Here is a 20719-nt window from a genome sequence, read left to right as displayed (position 1 = left end):
TACGTATACATGTACATAGCTATTCCCATGGTTAATTGTGTGTGATTTTTGTGTATGCCGCACTAAGGCAGCATGGCCAATTCTTTAGAACATCAAATTAACAGTAGTCTCGCGCTAAATCAAAGCCCATCTAATAATAGTTGTCCGAATAATTTACATTGTTCATACCTCCACGGAGGTAAAATAGCAAAGTAACTGAACCGTGCTGGAAGAAACAGATCAAAGAGGCAGTCCATAGGAAGAAGCTACAGGATACCAGGTCTTGGAATACAGGTGACTAGCAGCGTATACTCATCCGCAACAGGGGGCAGCTAGAGGAATCGCTGGGAGATCCCCGCCCTGTATGTAATAACCCGACCTGAATCGTTGGTGGCTTCTGTCACACATGTACAGTTCATTTTGAACATGGTTTAGTCCTCAGTTGGAAAAAGGATCCAATAAAACATTGAACAGACAAAACATAATGGCTGTCGTAGAAGTGTACATGAGAGGTACGTGACACTCGTCCGTCTAACCTTTTAGTCACGTTTAGCCATGATCATTCACGGAAATGTCATTTTCAGAGTCAAGTCTACATAAGAAAGATTCACTAGAAATGTGACCGTCCTTACAACATAGCCTCGTTTGTTTTCACGGAAAGGTAATGTAATTTCCAGTCGAAAATTTAGTGACTGGCATGCTTTAGTAAAAACAAGGGAGGAAAGCAGGTCTGGATTTTACGCGTGAAATTTTCTCGTTGAGCCGGGGCTAATACCAATTTACACCGCCACCAAGAATCTGTGTTAAAACAAGACGCTTGTGCATAGCATGGAAATGGCGACTTCTTGGAAAACAGTAGTCAGACATGGATAGCTAGGTGGAAGGGGGAGTATGTGAAATTGTCTTTCATTAAATTGCCGTTATACTGGACGAGGTTCAAGTAAAAGATATTTCTGATTATCACGAACAGAGTACTTTAAAATTCAGATTTTTGATAATCCACAGTGCTTAAAAGCATTCTTTTCTCTTTTGGCTACTTTTGTACGTGGGGGAGTGAAATTTTGTCTTACTGAAACAGTTTTGTACTAATGTTTGGGCCAAAAGTCAAGACTCAAGACGGAATTAACACTTGCCCTCAATTCGCACAACCTTTATATTATCTCTTACAGTTTTCAAAAAAGTAATAATAATAAAATTGCTGACCGACAGAAACGAGAACCCATGTACTTAAGAAAGTCTAAAATAATTTTATTTCTCTTGAAGGGAAAACGAATAAATTATGAGTGCTGAAAAGGAAGGTTAATGGTTTTCCCCTTTGTTCAGAGCGCTACGCGCACAACAGCAATGAAGGCTGTGTATCATCACATGACCACACGGCCGTTTCTACGGAAACTAGTCTCTATGAAGATGTAAGGTATGGACATTCCCTTCTGTTGGACGCAGACGTAAAGCAATTATGTTTTATCTCATGTATAGGCTTACATTATTTTCCTTCATTTGTCATCTTCTCTGCGCGATTGTATTAGTTATTCGCGGAGGAGTTTTATGACATATTTACACTGTATATCTGACATGATACTGCTCACATTTGTCCCTTTCATCATAAAGTTGTAGGTGAAGAACGCGTTTTACTGATTCTGTGGTGACTTTTCCACTTTTGATTTGTTCGCTAGTTGTGCACTCATCTCAGAATTATCATGCACAAAAAGTTCCATAAAATGGCTGTGTCTTCATATTTGTAGCAAACTGGTTAGTTCCGCCTGTCTCTATGCAGCAGTACTTTCTCCAGTCCCATCATCGGCGCCTCAAAAGCCAGGGATACAACAAAGGCCACACTGTATGCTATAAGCATGTTCCCTAGAAAGTAGTACACCTGTAATACAATGGGACTAAGCGTTAAATCCGACATTCGTATACCATATAATCTAAAACGGACGGTATAGAGAGTGAAAACAGAACAGCGACGACAGTGTGAGAAATGACACATGGCCACACGTCAGGGGTTTATTCCAACTGTGCATTTAAATGCATAAATAGTAGGAATTTACACGCCCCTAAGCACCATGGCTTGAGCAGAATTAGGGAAACAGAAACTGCAGTGATGTTAATTGAAATTTGTAAGATGTCACTGATCTAGATTATGCACTCGTTAACCATGAACGGGTTCCAGGTCGATAATTGCAAGACACATTTCCAAAGTAGCGTAAAACCACCAAAAGGAATATGTGAAAAATAAGATACAAACAGTAAATAAAGCGAACAACATGTAACAGAGCTGATAACAGGTAAGAAGGAACCAGCAGTTCTCAACAATGCAGAAGCAACACTTCAGAGACTCATTGGTTGATAGGTGTCGTACGTATTCTAGGCTGTGTGCTTGAACTTACGGACGTAGGCATCTTAAGATAGCTGTACCTAAGTCGCCACTATCCTAGATTTATGGCATTTCCCGTTTGTGTTAACATCTCGGTTGGATGGCGACTGCCCACCGTTCGTCGTATGTGGTTAGATTGGTGTTTGTTCAGGTAATATAAAAGACGAAAAGGAGATGCAAAAGAAACATGTCTCTCTCCTCTGCCAAAGCCTAACTATCGACTCACGCGTGACTCTGAAACCACATTACATGGTATTTTGTATATTGTTGCCTTAAGCACAACACTGTGGAAACCGCGTATAAGAACTCAGTGAAGCTCTTATGACCCTCGTGTCGCCGAGACATTCATTGATGGTACGGACATTTCAGAGTTTACAAACCAATTACCATCATGGCTTCGGGATAACGGCTTAATTTCGGAGGCACTCATATATAAATGCTCGTGTTCTCACCGTCAGAACCACGAAACATGCTGAACTTGTCCAAGTGAACAGTTTTCAGATTGATTTACTGATTTCATGCTGTCGAATAGTTAAGAAACTACTTGAGTGATTAGGGCTACACTTACCAATATTTCGTCACTGAGGATGATGGCGTGTTTCTGCCCGTAGTAGAACCAGAACATAACGATTGGGTGGACCAGGTATGCGCAGTAAGTCAACCTACTTAACGGCACGAATATATCCCACGATAATATGCGGTTTACCACGCCTGAAATAAATGAGAAAGATCATACATAATTGATAGGACCTATATAGGACAGATTTCGTCGCTCTTGGTGTGAGCAGCCAAATTGCTTAGACCACCGATAGTGATAGGAATTCCGGTCTGACACCCCACAGCGGGGAGGACATATGGAGGATAGGTCATTAGTACGTCTTATATTATATGTCTTGTATATTACAAGCGAGCCGCCCGATTTAGAAACAATGCTTTTCATCTGGAAATTATATACGTTCTCTGCTAAATGCCTTCAGCATAAATGATGATTCCAGAAACTAGATCAGGAAATATTCCAAGCACCCAAAAAAATAATAATAAAAAGATGCTGGTGATCATTTCGAAAAAAATATGGCGCCTTTAACCTCAAAAAGTTAAAATCTGCCAAGTGATTTTGCAGGATTACTTTTTTTGGTACATGTACATGTAAGAGTGTCACTAGAATCTCCTATCCCCATTATGTCTATATTTTGTTGTTTTTTTTTTGTTTTTTTTTTCATCTTTTCTTTCTTACCCCCATGTCCCGTGCAGCAGGCAAACACCACCCAGGCTAATGCTAGTGCCCATGCCGTCCGCGAGATGGCATTGTACAGAGCGTTGACGTCATTGGTTAGTTGAACATCATTGCTATTCACCCCTTTCATGCCGTAGATGACTGATATTCCGCATGCCGTGGCCGCCAGCCAGATAACCAACACGTATGACTGCCAGAAAGGAAAGAGAAACTTAACATGCATACAACAAAATAAAATTGTTATAGGCTTATACGGGGCCTCCGTGGCTCAGTTGGTTAGCGCGCAAGCTCAGCGTAGTGGCCCACCGATGCGGTTGCTGTGAGTTCAAGTCCAGCTCATGCTGGCTTCCTCTCCAGTCGTACGTGGGAAGGTCTGCAGCAACCTGCGGATGGTCGTGGGTTTCCCCCGGGCTCTGCCCGCTTTCCACCCACCATAATGCTGGTCGCCGTCGTATAAGTGAAATATTCTTGAGTACGGCGTAAAACACTAATCAAAATATATATATATATATATATATATATAGATATATATATATAGGCTTATACATACAAGCACAAAGAACTGTTTCACTGACAGAGACAAAACAGATTTCGAAGGTCAATATTTTTCTTTTTCGTTTTTCCTTTAGACAACTGCCGAAGTTGGTGTTCAATTATTTAGAGAAACCTTGCTGCCTTATTCGCCTGAGGCACGACAGTATACAGCCCTGACAAATGACGTTTCACGCCCCAGCCCTAGCTAGTTCTAGTTCTGTTAATGTGTTTGTTATGCAGTACCTGGTGAAGGGCAGTGGCTTTCTTACGCAATACCAATTTCAAGTAGCCATAAACCCGAACTTCGTCGTGTAAGACAAATATCTCTAGGACAAGGATGTGAAATACAAACTGAATAAGTGAGCAAAATTAATTCTGTTTATCATCAATGCTATTGAGGATCTTTGTTCAAATGAAACATATTTTTCGTATGCAGGTTTGACATTTTACTACTCTACTCTAAGCATATTAAGCGGCTGTGTTACTATATCGGGTGGGCATAAAACAATGGGCCGTTCTTTGATGCTGCATTGCTCCATTTTTCTTTGTTCAAACCCTTTCAAACTTTAGACATTCAAATGGCATGATTTTGTTAATATACTGACCAATTTTCAAGGTCATAACTTGAGTAGTCTGTCCACAGGGTTAAAATAAAAACATAGCCTTAAAAACGCACGTTCGGTTGATCCACATTGCATCACCAGTCAGGTGTCCTGAGTAGATCGCGCGCTGCACCTGTGTGACACGCGTCAATCAAGTGTCGTCTGGAAAAATTGTCTGGCTCTAGTGTCAGAGAAACACTTCTGCCAGGTAGACACAAGTTTTGCTGAATCAAGATGGTTTTCTCTGCGGCGGACAAGGAATTGATCACCATTTCAAGTAAAACAAGGTAGAACATCATTTTGAAATGTTCGGAACATGCGTTTTTGACTCAGTTTTGATTTTGGTCCCATGAACAGAAATCTTAAAGAATGAAATTGAAACAAACCAAATGGCTTTTGAGTGTGTAAATTTTTAGAAGCTGACGTAAGAGGGTTTCGGAGATATTGAGTGCGGCCCATTTTTTTTTATGCCCACCCGATATAAGTATTTCTGAAGATAGCTGAAATGCAAGGCTTGTATTCATCTGTTCGACTGGTACCACAGCTTCATTCAAGAGCTAGATCTTGTTCACGCATCACCAACTCCTCAATTAAGTTTTGCTAAATCCCAGTGAATGTGAACTAACAACCCTCAACACTCTGCACTCCCGGTTTTACGTTCACCAGTTGTCATTGACCGATGCGTCAAATCCAGTTCGTTATCCTCAAGACTGTGTTTAAACCATTGAAAGGGTCTTTTATAATATTTGTACTCCACACCTAAATCATTGGTCACGAGTACTCTTGATTTACGTTCAATACAAAGCACTGCCTACCCTTGGAAGACTGACTTTACACTTGGTTCTGTACAAAATATAACCCAGAGTCATCCCGACCAGATACGGTCCCATGCGTGTCCAGGGGCGAATGTATAGGTCCAGGAAAGCCTTTTGACTGTAAAAGAAAACCACATGAGATTTGTGATACAAAACTGTAAATATGTTTGTTTCATAAGGTTCGTGCCGGATATGCAGTCGGACAATTAAGTTGCCACAAGAGATTCACGATAAATTGCCACAAAAGTAGCATTTTTATGTGAATATTTGTAACGAACCTATATTCACACTCAGGTCTCGTTTTGTAAAATGTCCCGTGGCCTGCTATATTTTAAGTTATTCATTAAGTTGGAGGTCAAATCTGAAATGACCTGCTACCTTTTTGATATGAGCTGCTGTTTTATCGAAACACTCTAATGGCAAAGTGGTATGCTTACTTGTATTTACCCTCAACCCTCACGTGGGGATGCTTGGGGAATACCACAAGTTGTTTGGTCACCAGCACAACATTATGTAAATCCATAAATCACACATAAAGTGTTGTTTTACAGACTGAATGACAGAGGGTAGGTCTTTTTTAACAACATGCATTATGACATTACGGTCAAACAAAGAATTACATTACATGTGAATGTATGTTCTTTTTCTTGTTTATATTTTTTTAATAAAGAAAGGCATTAGGCATGCCAGTTGGTGTATTTCTGTCAATTGTCCCTGTTTTCGACAATTTCAGATATATGATCAGGATCAGCACTCTGTATTGTTCTCACTCTCTGAGTCCTTCACCAGTTCACTTTTGCAACGCTAGTCACTCAGGCAGTCTGGAAAATGTGAGACGCCATGTGTGGCACATATTTTGAGTATAGAGAACCCCTAACTTTCGAGACAACACCCTTGGAATCATTTGTGTATATATTGTACCCTCTCGATTGGTTGCATGTCAATCGGTGAATAGTGTAATACAGTAAAGGCAACAAGGCACTAGTCAGCAACACCGGAGATCGTTTTAGGTTTATTTTGGTCTTTTTTTGAAATCATTCTTGATTAGGCCTACTTGTTATTCTCCAAGCTGTTCTGTTGAAAATAATCTTTTACCCAAAGTAAAGTTTGGCCAGCTATTTTTTTTTCTTTTGTTTTTGATATGTATGTGTGATATGTAAAATATTCAGAAGTCGGATTTATATATGAAATCACATTACCTTGATCAGAAATTTTCAGATTAATGTACAGTGGTTTTTAAGGGTTTTTGTGTCAGTTTCACTGGGATAAGACGAAATGTAAGGAGTTAGGGTGCACTTAAAACCTGTATTTGTGCACCTCTTCCCGCCCCTTGCTTCCCCATCCCTTTACTCCTCTTGATTGTCAGGCAACATATCTCGTGCACTCAAGAATATTAAGGGTCCTATTCCTTAATAGTTTTGAAAATATGAGTAAGTTACGGAATAACATACCGATACAATGTAAGCCGGACAGACATCCGGACGAACCGACATTTCCAGTATTGAAACATTTACACCTAGGAAGGAAAGGGTACAGGCATTGTGATCTGTGAGCTCGGAGATTCACTTCCTAACAGTTTACGAATTATATCCTAATTATTAAGGGACATATTATTTTCACCGGAGAAGGCAACAAAAAATAACAATTTGATAGACAAAAATATGCACCAATCACAAGCCTCTCACATTGTCAATGTAATCTGTGAGCATCATGACCTCATACAGTATATTTAGTTGTCAAAAAAGCTCTATAACCGTTCTCATTTCAACAGGGGCGGTAAAATGTAAGCAAACGAGTACCTTACAATAGATTGAAATATACTTACTCTGCCATCGACAATGCGCCCGAGAGGTAATGATTGGTGGAGCTGATCACACCGGAAGCTATTAAGGTAGCCAACAGAAATACTGTAATGATGATTACACCTATTAAACCGGAACTGCAAGAAAAACAAAACAATCGCACGTGAAACTACCTATTTGAGTACTAAGAACTAAGAAAGCATATAACAGTTCGTGCGGCAGTCATTTAAGAAGGGCTTCAGGTGAAAATGTGACAAAGTCAGTTCCATTTAACCCACCGTAACAAAACCGTACCTAAACCCGTATTTCTTTCTTTTTAGAATTTTTGATATGTCAGTTATCAGGTGGACCACTGAACTTCATACCGAATACACCAGACGTGATGCTCGATCATGACTGTCATGAGGCTGACCGTGAAACGTCATACCAAATATAGCAGATATGGTGGCCGATCCAATCAGTCATTATGCGGACCGTGGGACGTCATACCGAATACACCTGACATGACGCCAGAACTGCTCGGTCATCAGGTAGACCACTGAACGTCATGCGGAATACACCAGATCAGACAAGGTGGTCGATCCCATCAGTCATTATGCGGACCGTGGGACGTCATACCGAATACACCTGACATGACGCTCGATCCTGTCGGTCATGAGGCTGACCGTGAAACGTCATACCAAATATAGCAGATATGGTGGCCGATCCAATCAGTCATTATGTGGACCGTGAGACGTCATACCGAATACACCAGACGTGACGCTCGATCCTGTCGGTCATGAGGCTGACCGTGAAACGTCATACCAAATATAGCAGATATGGTGGCCGATCCAATCAGTCATTATGTGGACCGTGAGACGTCATACCGAATACATCAGACATGGTGGTCGATCCCATCAGTCATTATGTGGACCGTGAGACGTCATACCGAATACATCAGACATGGTGGTCGATCCTGTCGGTCATGAGGCCGACCGTGAAACGTCATACCAAATATAGCAGATATGGTGGCTGATCCAATCAGTCATTATGTGGACCGTGAGACGTCATACCGAATACATCAGACATGGTGGTCGATCCCATCAGTCATTATGCGGACCGTGGGACGTCATACCGAATACACCAGACGTGACGCTCGATCATGACTGTCATGAGGCTGACCGTGAAACGTCATACCAAATATAGCAGATATGGTGGCCGATCCAATCAGTCATTATGTGGACCGTGAGACGTCATACCGAATACACCTGACATGACGCCAGAACTGCTCGGTTATCAGGCAGGCCTCATTCACAAACGTAAGTCATATTTCTCGTAACTTTTTTCTTAAGAGACGATATATGGGTTACAGCGCAATAAGGCGGCGTCATTTACGAAAAATTGATTTACGAAGTTTTGGGAAAGTGGCCCCAGACACATCACTGAACGTCATATCGAATACAAAAGACATGACGCCCGATTCAGTCAATCATGAGACTGACTGTGGAATGTCTTACCAAACACACCAGACATGGTGAAACTTATTTGAAAATAATCCGAAATTTTCTGCTCGGTAATGCCTGAGGAATAGCGGTTACCATAGTTTTAATATCACCACGTCTTCATTCGGTATCACTACGACACAGCTGATCCCCAGAATCAGTGCTGACGTCACAATGGAATAATTACGTAAATATGTCACTAAATGTATGATTCACGGTAACAACAAGAATAAATCAAGAATAAATGGGACATAACTAAACAGACCTGAATAAAAAAGGAATTACTGCAGCTCTCAACAACAATGTCCATGACGGTGAAATTTTAGCTTGGAACGAATTCGCATTCACCCGTGACATTTTTGTTCTAGCTCGTAGTATGTTGGTCAGCGCTGTACATCCCAAATCCACTTCAGGGGCTTGGTAGAGCGTCCGCTTCGGGACCGGTAGATCCAGGATCAATCCTTGATCGAGTCACACCTAAGACTTTAAAAGAGGAAGTTGTAACTTCCTCGCTTGGCGTTCAGCATGAAGGGGATAGTGCAACGACTGGTTGACCCGTACCAGTATAATGGCTCGGGCGGGGCGGCTTACTTGCCTTCGGTAAGTCGTCTCAGTGAAGCAGCACTAAATAAAAGAGCGGTGGAAATCCGTCCTGCAACAAGGAGGCACATTACACGTACATGCGCCCTAATGATTCCTTCGTCGTCATATGACTGAAAAATTGTTGAGTACGACGTTAAACCCCAAGCACTCACTCACTCACTCACTTCAGGGGCTTCTCTGGTAGAATGTGCAAACAAGGTCAGGGATTTCAATGTAGTTCAAGAAGGAGGTTTGACGTCATCATCTGCGACAAAGCCTTTTATCAGATGGCTTGAATCGGATGCCGTAGACAGATAGGTATGTGATAAAATCATCAGGCTGACCATGGAACGTCATACCGAATACACCAGGCATGACGCCCTGTCCATTCAGTCATCAGGCCAGTACTTCGCCTATCCACTTAGACTGAGCTCCAAGAGTGGAAGCACCAAGATCATAAAATTCAAATTTAAGGGTCAAGTCCAACATTTATGAACTATTCGTAGACTATGAAGTCAATAATCACAAAAGAACTTCAGTTACGTTCAAAATTGAATCTGGTAAGTTTAGCAGAAAGTCTATTGTCTGAGTGTTGCTAGAATATATTCTGTTATTACAACACAATATTTTGTCATGTTAAATACAAAATCATGTCAGTGTAATAGAATATTTATGTTGAATTAATAGAATGTGTGTGTTGTAATTCACAGAATAATCTGCTGCAATAGCAGAATACATTCTAGCATCACTGAGACAACAGGCTTCCTATTAAAGGTAACAGATTATTTTTTTTAAGTATAGGGGTCGCCAGTTCCCAAAGGAAGATGTTAGAGATAGTATGCAGAAGGCAAATAAAGCTGGTAACATGTAAGACAAAAACAGCCACCAGTTTTCTGTCGTGCAGGAACGACAGTCGATGTTCTAGGCATCTCCGTTGGCTGTACTATAGATTTTCCTCCACTGTTATCTTCAGCATGTATAACTGACGTTATTTATCATGTTGAACACAACATGTTGTACGGCAAACAACTGTACAGACCAAGGTAATAATTGGGTACTAACATATAATATATTATATAACTTACTAATATAGCGGCAGTAGAATCAAAGGACTGACGACGTAAAACTGCATATCATTCGCCAGGTACCAGGTCCAGCCCATACACTTTAAAATAAACAATAAAAACTAGCAGATTCATAAATTCATATTACAATTTCATTGTAAATCAGTCTGAAGATGGCAAACTTGATTTTGTTACATCAACCGTCTGATATGGAATTATAAAGTCATATATTTGGTATATATGAAGGAACTTCTCGGAACAGCCTGCTTCACAGGAGAAAAGACAGCAAATAATATAAATCTATGTTATTTGGAAAGAGGGATGGAAACAGACCTAAGCGGTCAAAGCCGTTTTTTCTAACCTGCTTGGTACAATTGTCTAATTCAACGTTTAACAGAGCTCTTACGAGGCTACATAATGCGCCATGCATGTTTGAGCAACCAGAAACACGTACATATGGCTCGAAGGCAAAACTGTGTTCAAGTGACGTCAGCGGAAACAATTGTTGTCTGGAGTTATAGACATAACTTGTGCCTGATTGGTAAAATTTGATGACATGTCGGCGCTGGCTGCTTTCTCAGTATGCCCATTTTGGCTTACTTTGAACTGCGATATCTTGGTCATCTTATATATAAAATAAGCGGAGTGGTCCTCCGTGGCTCAGTTGGTTAGCGCGCTAGCGCAGGGTAATTACCATGGAGCCTCTCACCCATGGGGCCGCTGTGAGTTCAAGTCCAGTTCATGCTGGCTTCCTCTCCGGAAGGCCCTACCAGTATCCTGCGGATGGTCATGGGTTTCCGACGGGTTGTGCCCGGTTTCCTCTCACCATAACGCTGTCGTATAAGTGAAATATACTTGAGTATGGCGTAAAACACCAATCAAATAAATACATATAAAATAAGATGTACTTTTTTAACTTTATGTGGAATACTTTTATTGATGCATCTATACATCGGGTATAGTGTTGTCTTTTGTTTAATTTGAATATATCAAAATGAGTCAAGGTTAGAGGTTTCCGTCATAATTAAGGGCAATACTAAGGGCCCACCTGTTGCTCGGCGTTGACCAGGTTATTGACGTACAGCATGTTTGTCCACCACGTGCTCTGACAGTAATTTATTTCTGTCCCATCCCTCGGCCAAAAAGGGCCACTTCCCAAGTACTTGAACAACGGCACGTAAACCCACATGATCAACATCAGCGGTGGTGTCAATCTGAATGGCAATCATCATACACAACTTCTACGTTAAATTGTACGTGCATCGGTAGAGAGGGGGGAAGATGTGTTTACGAGCTTCATAACACGTCGTCGTAAATGTTGGCACGTACAACGGACTACACAGCATTGACCCGAAGTAAGGAAGAGGTTCTCCGTCATAGAAAGAAGATATATAGTCGGCCTTTCCTTATATGTGGGTATCACATACAGGCTTAGGTCTTTGGGGGTGCTTAGTTCTTCTGCAGAAAGTCGGTGAATGTAAATGTACAAAATAAAGACATCAGCTTGGAGAGAAAAAGCAGACTAGCAACGACAGTGTGACAGCTAATAATGGTCAAGCGAAACCAGTGGAACTCGCACGTAACCAGTGGAACTCGCACGTAATCAGTGGAACTCGCACTCTTGTCAATTTACCTCAGTTAATGTTTTATTCTAACCGTTCATGTTAACGCTTGGACAGTAGCAACGTAGGCGCTCCCCAGAACCATGGCTTAAGCGGAAATAGGTAAGCAGTAATGTTAGGAGCTTTATTAGACGACACTGGTCTAGAATACTATGGACAGACAGAAGAGCACCTTTGATGTTTGTTGGCGTGATAAGGAACACTTTTTATATTTCGATTAGGTGCAAAGCAGGACCTTTAATATTTGTTCATGGGTAAATGAGCTCTTTAAATGTGTGCTTTGGCAATCTTTTCTTAAATTGTTGGATTCAGAAATGTTTGTTGAGTCCTTATTTGAATTTTTGGACAAATTTTCGCCCACCGCATTAAGGTAAAACGTACCTATATAGCCAGAGGTCTGAAGGTCACAGATTTTGTGTATGCTTGAAAATGCATTTTCATCGATTTTACGTTATTTCTATTATAGTGTAGAATGTATATCATTGACATCTAGCAGGGAGATAGTCCTACAGATTCTTGGCCTGGAGTAATATAAACCTAAGTACAGGTATTTATTCATATCACACCCCACACTCGACTGATTTCTTAACAGCTCTGAAATAGTTTAGATATTTCTGAGTGCTTGCTATGAAATGAATTCATCAGTGATATCTTAAATTTTAAGCACACATTTAATAATACATGTTTCAGAAACAAATCATTTGATTTTTGCCCATTTCATTTTTTAAAAGAGTACTTCTGACGGAGAATGAGATCCTGTATCTCAAGAACCTCAAGAAAAATGTAAACGTATTAATGTAAGGTTGCCTTCTAATCAACTCACCTCCAGTATCGGTGAAAGTAATACAGGAACCAGTTGAGCTTTCCTTCCCTTTTCGCCATTTCACGCATGGTCAAGTACGTTACCAGTAAACCGCTGTGGAGTAAAACATACTCATCATGAACGCCAAACATAGGTGCATATAGTGTATATACGTTGTTGTATAATACATGTATGCATGTACACGCATATACTTAAAAGAAAAGTCGAAAAAATCGAAGTCTGCATCACTTAAAAGACCACTTTAAATTATGCATAAATATGCTTTCATTTATTTTTTTTAGATTTTTGTGAAGAGAGTTACAGGCATTCAAACGTTTGAATTCTGACTTGGGCTTCATGAACCATACTATCAGAGTTCAGGAACCCTGACGTCACAGGAAGATTTTCCAACTATAATCATGACACTTGATGTTAAAATAACTCTTTTTATTTATGAATAAAACATTACTGAAATAATGTTCCCAAAATTCCAAAAAAAGGTGATGTGTGGTCAGAGTTCCTACATACCGTCAGCATGTCTCATAACCTCCACCACAGCATTCAAATATTTGCGGTCCACGACGCTCGTGTGGCCTTGGTGACAACAAGGGGTCCGTGACACTCGCGTGACCTTGGTGACAACAAGCGGTTCATGACGCTCGTGTGGCATTGGTGACAACAAGCGGTTCATGACACTCGTGTGGCCTTGGTGACAAGAAGCGGTTCATGACACTCACGTAGCCTTGGTGACAAGAAGCGGTTCATGACGCTCGTGTGGCATTGGTGACAAGAAGCGGTTCATGACGCTCGTGTGGCCTTGGTGACAACAAGCGGTTCATGACGCTCGTGTGGCCTTGGTGACAACAAGCGGTCTGTGACACTCGCGTGGCCTTGGTGACAACAAGCGGTCCACGACGCTCGTGTGGCCTTGGTGACAAGAAGCGGTCTGTGACACTCGCGTGGCCTTGGTGACAACAAGCGGTTCATGACGCTCGTGTGGCCTTGGTGACAACAAGCGGTCCGTGACACTCGCGTGGCCTTGGTGACAAGAAGCGGTTCATGACACTCGCGTGGCCTTGGTGACAACAAGCGGTTCATGACGCTCGCGTGGCCTTGGTGACAACAAGCGGTTCATGACTCTCGTGTGGCCTTGGTGGCAATAAGTTTTACGAGTGGAGAGCCAGTTTCCTCCACTCATAAAACTGACCGTCATGGTATAAGTGACAAATTTTTTTAGTAAGATTAGCTGCAAATAATTAAGAAAAGTTTTTTAGTTACCTGAGTAAGAAGAAAGAGTCCACGGAGTAAGTGCCGTTAGCGATGGGCTGGGCTGTAAAGCGGCCTATCAGCTCAAACGAATACGTTATCAGGCTCTCTGAATAGGAAGAGTTAGCAAGTAAAACTCTCTTGTGCCAGCTCACTTAAGTCCTTATTTAACTATATAAATGACTTTAGCTAATTGTAACCACTGTTTTCACCTAAAGTTTGACCTGAGAAGCACGCGATGCCCTTTGTTTGATCCCAACACTTACGTCTTTCTAAAAATTAATCGAACGTCACAAAAACCTCTGCAGTTGCCGTATAAGGTTCACAAATCTATAAAATCAAGCAAAATTTGTCCCGTGAAAAATGTTAATCTTTAGGTGAAATACCGTATATACCATTTATTCAGTGTGTTTATTAGATTCGGTGTCGTGAACAATGGTAAGATTTCTGAGAGGAGGTATAACTCAAGTCTCAGGAAGAAACCACAGCCCTTCGGCTGGTACCTGATAGACCTCCTGACTTAAAGTCACAGACGAAACAGCGAGAATTGGATTGGTTACCGCGACATGGTGGATTAGTGTCAGTCTCTTTATCCGAATGGGAGTGCGAGGACGATGGCTTAGTTATATATTTCCTTCCTGCTTGTGGGTCTTAATGTTTATTTATTGATTGTTTTATTCTCAAGAGTTTTGTCAGTACGATGGCTTTCAGTTTTGTGGAAACCGCATTAGCCGGAGTAAACCACCGTGCAACCTTTGGCGAGTTACTGGCAAACTCCTCTTTCATACGACATATCAAATTGATGAAAAGCAAGAGGACTCCGACGAGCATCATGCTATACCACACGAGATGTGCAGCGTCCACCAACTGAACTGTTGCCAGCAAGGCCATGCACGAGAACTATGGAAGTAAGGAACCCTGATTCCTGGTTTGGGCATATTTTCATTTTCAATTTGGCATTTCACGCGCCAGCCTCTAAATGTGTGTCATGTCAATTATTTAAACAGCAAACTTCATGGGATGAATCAATGACTGATTATATGGCTTTACGCCATTTAGCAATCTTAATGGATTTGTTTGTTCTTAAGTACATGTACATGGGCCAGCAGTTTTTCCAGTTGTGTATTGTATTTGGCAAACATAAGTATTTACCACTGGTGGTCAGAGCGAAGGCGAACGTGTGGCCGAGGAATCACCCAGCCTCATACTGAGGAATCGAATGCCGTTAAGGCACCGCAGGCTTCCCTCCCCTTGTTTAGTGGACAGCAGCTTGGTGGCGTTAGTGTACAGCGAGAAAGACAGGAGAAGTTTCCCGGCAATCCCTGTAATCCATTAAATAGATCATGTAGTTTATCCTTACATTTACATTATTCCTGAAGATAAATTTAAGAACTTGACATCTGATGTCTTTAGATTCGAGTCGGGAGAATTTAGCGCCATATATCCACAAAAGAATACCGGTAATGTTTTAATTACTTAATCATGTAAACATTATAATTTATTGTATGCACTATCCTCGGTGCGAGGCCCTAAATTACCTGGCTCATAAGGTTGCTTTTTCGCCACCTGTGGGGTTTTAGACAGCAAGGGAAGTGACTCATCATCGACCAACTTTTGGATCTTGGAATTTGACGGCCTCTCTTTTTCTTTCGCTTGCTGCAGACAGGTCACAATCCTTGACAACTAGTATGTCGTATGCTGTTCCCACAAGAAGGATAGCGACAATAACGGCCGAGACACATCTGTGAAAGGAATGATAACTGGTGAGATACAACTGTGAAAGGAATGATAAGTGATGAGATATACCCGTGAAAGTAATGATAACTGATGAGATACACCCGTGGAATGGAATGGTAACTAAGACATGTCTGTGGAACAGATGACAGATATAACTATTGAGACAGAAGGAATTATACGTTTTGAGATTCATTTGTGAAAGGTTGCAGTTTTCATTCCTTTCACAGATAAGTCTCAGTTATCATTTCCTTCACAGATAAGTCTCAGTTATCATTCCCTTCACAGATAAGTCTCTGTTATCATTCCTTCGGCAGACGTGTATCAACTTAGAGTTATCACGCTTTTCACGGTATTTCATCAATTTGCCCACTGGACAATGATGGTGATACGGTGGCTTAAGGTTAACATAAACTTGAACGATGTGACAAAGTCAGAGCCTTTCATGGCAAATCTGTCCCCAAATCTAATTTATTTTTTTCTCTCTAGAAATTGTGTGCGGCATAAGAGGTTTAAAGTAGAATGAAAAGAGTAGCCTTTTCGGAACCAGTGTGAGTACATAATGTGTTTCTTTAAGAATTTCCATTGGTTGTGTACGGAACAGTTTGAGAATTATATTTAGTGGAAGAATACTTAATGACCAGTTTTATTTAAATGATCTCTGCCGATGTAAATTGTTGAAAATATAGGCTTTTCATTGGCCACGTTGTGGACTAACCATTCGCCAAGGATCCTCAATTGGCCAAGGGTTTCACATAGACTTACAGGGTGATTCTACCACATGACTGTAATTGAAGTGAAATATTCTCGACGGCTAAGACGGAAATATCAGTTTTAATCAATCGATCAGTCAGTCTATCAACTATTGGGTTTAATAAATGACTTGTGTACACATGTATGACACTGACTGGGGATTTAAAAGTATTTCCAATGACTTTTTGGAACGAAACTATTTAAGTAAAGGAAATTACATGGTAAGGTTTCTGTCTAACCAACTCACATAGAAGTGATAGCACGAGTATCTTGTGAAATATCTCTGTCCACTGTACAAGCCACAGTGATAGGAAAGGTACTCAGATCTACCGGAAGCAGAGATATACCTGGGGACACAAGTGAGACCATTAAAGAGCCGCAAACACAACACATTTCATAAATTACTACATTATAGCGCTGTGTATTTCAGATAGAGTTTCAAAATTGTACTTAATAATCAAATCCCGGTCCATAAATGCAAATTATTTTATGTTTTCAATCAGACCATACTACGCCTGACGCCACAAGCTGTGTATATAAGTGTACGACTAGGCTTAACATGCTGACTGTCATTCCCGCATGTCGAGTGAACGAAATAAGTCCCTTACAAGAAGTCCATTTACAGCAAAACATATTGTATTCTTCTAATTTTATTTTCCATCAGGTAATATTCTTTTCGTTTTCTAAAAACGTATCGATGCCATTTTGAATTAGAGTGTAAATCAAGCCAAATGATACAGGTAGGTCTCCATGTCATGGATTGATACATGTAGGAAATTTTGATTTTTACAAAACCTTTCTATCTTGGGCTTAATAGTAATGTCTTTAACGACACCTAAAATCACTTCACTAGGTGTAGTATAGGGAATAGGGGTAAATAGAGGCCCCCAGCCCCTATTCCCGGCGAGGTCCAGAAGTTCTAGTATACTATTCCCTATACTACTCTAGGCGTATTTTGTGCTTTTATAGTCTGATCTCAAAGTTGGCAGTATGTCAACTACATTTTTCTACGGCATGCATGACTAAGTTGTCTAAAATGGACAAACCATGCAATCTTGTTGGGGGCGCATCTGTCTTGACACCTTACCTGTCTTGACCAATGCCTTTGCATCGGCGTCACTACAGCTACTGGGTAAACAAAGGCCGATTTGCAGCGCTATACCAGACAGGGCCCCGATACTCTGTAAAATGATTGTATACGATATATATTTATTGGGATTGACATTTGACACTGTTTTAAAACTAAAAAAAAAAATAATAAAGAAAAAAAAAACAATTAAATGGCCAATTTTGGAGTTGGGGAGGCAGTGTTAGACTTGTTCGGCTCACGGCAGTAGCCAAATACGTAAAGACATGCAATTTTTTTTCTATATCTGCTTTAGTAATAGAGTTGTTTAAATGTTTAACAAAACCTTGTTCAAGCAATTTGATATCCTTGATGAGAGTAAATGGGGAAAACAAATGTATATTACGACACTTCACTTCGAGACACCATATTTCCAGCGTACCGTGGCAGGTTTAAGAATAAACCTTCCCGCAGTGGCCTATTTATGACTCACAACTTGCATAGGCTAAAGGGAACAGTATTTCGCTTATGTTTCGCGTGATTTAAATCCGCATTGACGTCCCGTCATTTACCGCGGGAATATTCGTCCCATTTGGCCCAGGGGTAAGTGGAAATGATGACACCAGGCTGCAGTATTTGCCCTCGTAGGCAGGTTGAGGTGATGTAGTGTTGGACAGAACCGCTTCTATGCCCAGGCACTGGTCATAGTCACCAGACCAGAAGAAATGACCGCTGAGGAGTCCAGACGGGACCTTACCCATCGCGTCAAACACTGAAAATTAGATAATAACAGTAATTTGCAATCGATGGATGGTTAATTTGGATAAAGTCCAAATTAATCTTACACGACTAAAACATGTCGACAAGGAGTGGATTTAAGATATAATTATGAATAATTCGGTGATTTCGGTAACATATATGAGGAATTGAGAATGAAGTTTAAAAATACAAAGGTATTAATCAGAGTCATTATATTATGCCCAGTTGACTATTCAGTTATAATTCTTCTAAATGTGCCATGCAAGAAATACTTCAAATGTACATTAATATATCCAAGAATCTGTACCAGCCTGTTTAATAAAGCAGTCTGTGTACATGCTAAATATATAGTTTTGAATACATATATATGCCGTGTAGTTCATAAATGTTTTCTCATTTTTAAAGATTGGAGGAAATACTGCAAAAACATAATAAAATGGCCAAAATTTGTATCACTCTTTTCAGTAATGTAATCGGGAGCTAAATGTAGCATTATGAGTTTCGAATGCGAAGGACGTTCATAAAATATGTTCTCACTTTTTAAGGCCCATAACTGGCCTTGCAGCAAATGCTCGAAATACTCCATCGTGTGGTTTAGGCAGATAGTGGACACGTTATACTGGGACTCCTCAAGCCTCGATACAAGTCCGTCGGCATGGTACTCTCGTACCAAAGTCTCTAGAACTTCCACATTATTTAAGTGTGGCTGTAATTTTGACTCTTCCGGGAAGACATCGAAAGATTCAGAGCTCTTTAAACCCTGATGTGGATTAAGAAAATCTATACTCGACGGGATAAAGTGGGAACCATCCGCCTTATCACGAAATGTCTCCAACAGTGATAAGGCATTTTGCATTAATCTTTTGTAATGCTGACCGTCCACTGGAGAGTAGTACAAAACGGAGAGGAGAATGAACAAGAAATAAGCCAGCGACAGCGTGGCCATGTTGAAAATACCAAATAAACACCTGAAAAATCAAATGAGTTTACTTTCAGCTGAACCACACCTTCTGTCCTACAGATCAAATCACGTCTGAACTGTTTGTATAGGCTATCTGAGGTCGAAGTCTTTATGTTTGTTTACGCTGAAGTGCAAATCCGGACACAAACTTCCCCTCACGTGTACCCAGCGTATCAAATCTGTAAGTGGGGCACCTATGTAACAACGCTCAGATATATATTATGAAGCCGCCCTGTAGCCGTGAGCGTCTAGGTCAATGACACGATGCACTCACAAGACTTAGTGCTGCTAGAAATTAGTATTATTTTTAAAAAGGGCGAAGTGGTAAGTTGACCACTTAGTCACCGAGATAATCAGCCAAACACACCTCTGGTACGACTTCGTACCGCAATAAGCACCACGATGTGATGATCACTACCGCGCACAGTCACGGCGTGGGTATAACCGCGTATAGTCACGAAGTGGATGCAACCGCGCACAGTCACGAAGTGGGTATATCTGTGGCGCTCGCTTCTCTACCAGACGTTGTCTGCAAGTCATAATTCACAACGATGACTTCTCCGAAACATTTGAAGACTTGCTTGCAAACACCGTCATTTAAATAGAATACGCTATACTCTAGGTGTCATATGATACTGACTTGCTAACGTTATCAGTGGTTATCAGTTATCTTCAATCACGGGCGTTCAACATACACGATGGTAAATATAGCCGTGAGTTAGCTAAGTAGTGCACTAGAACAACCCGATAGTCTACGAAATACATTCCAGTCATGCCTGTATATGGACATGTCAGCGGAGTAACCGTATCGTTTGTTGTATTGATCATGTGTATTGCGCCAGATGTGATAAAACTTTCCGCCACGCATGTGAGTCATACAAGCAGTGTCGATTACTGGATCAACCAGTTTTGATTACTGAATTAACCAGTTGAACCAGCCAGTGTCGGCCAGTGAATCAGCCAGTGTCGGTTACTGGATCAGCTAGTGTCGCCTGCTGGATCAGCCAGTGTTGGCTGCTGGATCAGTCAGTGTCGGCTGCTGGATCAGCCAGTGTCGGCTGCTTGGATCAGCCAGTGTCGGCTGCTGGATCAGTCAGTGTCGGCTGCTGGATCAGCCAGTGTTGACTGCTGGATTCGCCAGTCGACTTTTGGACTATTTTGTGTGGACTGTTTGATTAGTCAGTGTTAATTGCTTAACCAACCTGTGTCGGCTGCTGGATTATCCGTTGTTGACTACTGGATTAACCAATGTCAACTGCTGAACCAGTCAGTGTCGGCCCTTAATCAGC

General features: G+C 41.1%; 1 protein-coding gene across 1 annotated transcript; it reads right to left on the bottom strand.

Annotated features, from left to right (window-relative positions):
- Window positions 1–1704: 1704 nt before the first annotated feature.
- Window positions 1705–19962, bottom strand: LOC135480910 (nose resistant to fluoxetine protein 6-like). The gene is made up of 15 exons (XM_064760838.1): window positions 19007–19962; window positions 18283–18482; window positions 17732–17825; window positions 16892–16991; window positions 15766–15899; window positions 15354–15479; window positions 14170–14266; window positions 12913–13005; window positions 11516–11681; window positions 10489–10568; window positions 7364–7477; window positions 5539–5656; window positions 3588–3777; window positions 2922–3064; window positions 1705–1852 (listed from the first exon to the last, which is right to left on the bottom strand). Exons 1-15 carry the CDS (start codon window positions 19413–19415, stop codon window positions 1730–1732), a joined length of 2187 nt encoding a protein of 728 aa, XP_064616908.1. The 5' UTR covers window positions 19416–19962; the 3' UTR covers window positions 1705–1729.
- Between the last annotated feature and the right edge of the window lie 757 nt (window positions 19963–20719).

The sequence above is a fragment of the Liolophura sinensis genome, chromosome 13 (genome assembly GCF_032854445.1).
Source record: "Liolophura sinensis isolate JHLJ2023 chromosome 13, CUHK_Ljap_v2, whole genome shotgun sequence".
Lineage (NCBI taxonomy): Eukaryota > Metazoa > Mollusca > Polyplacophora > Chitonida > Chitonidae > Liolophura > Liolophura sinensis.
Note: the sequence above shows the minus strand (reverse complement) of the source record. Positions and strands in the feature narration are given on the sequence as shown.

What these genes read in the sequence shown, in the direction of transcription:
- LOC135480910 (XM_064760838.1), bottom strand. Translation starts at nt 19,415, where the DNA reads ATGGCCACGCTGTCGCTGGCTTATTTCTTGTTCATTCTCCTCTCCGTT. An exon ending in GGCGCATTGTCGATGGCAGA is followed by an intron (nt 5,657 to 7,363) that starts GTAAGTATATTT and finishes TTTCTTTTACAG; the next exon opens with TCAAAAGGCTTTCCTGGACC. An exon ending in GTAAAGTCAGTCTTCCAAGG is followed by an intron (nt 3,778 to 5,538) that starts GTAGGCAGTGCT and finishes CCTTTCTGGCAG; the next exon opens with TCATACGTGTTGGTTATCTG.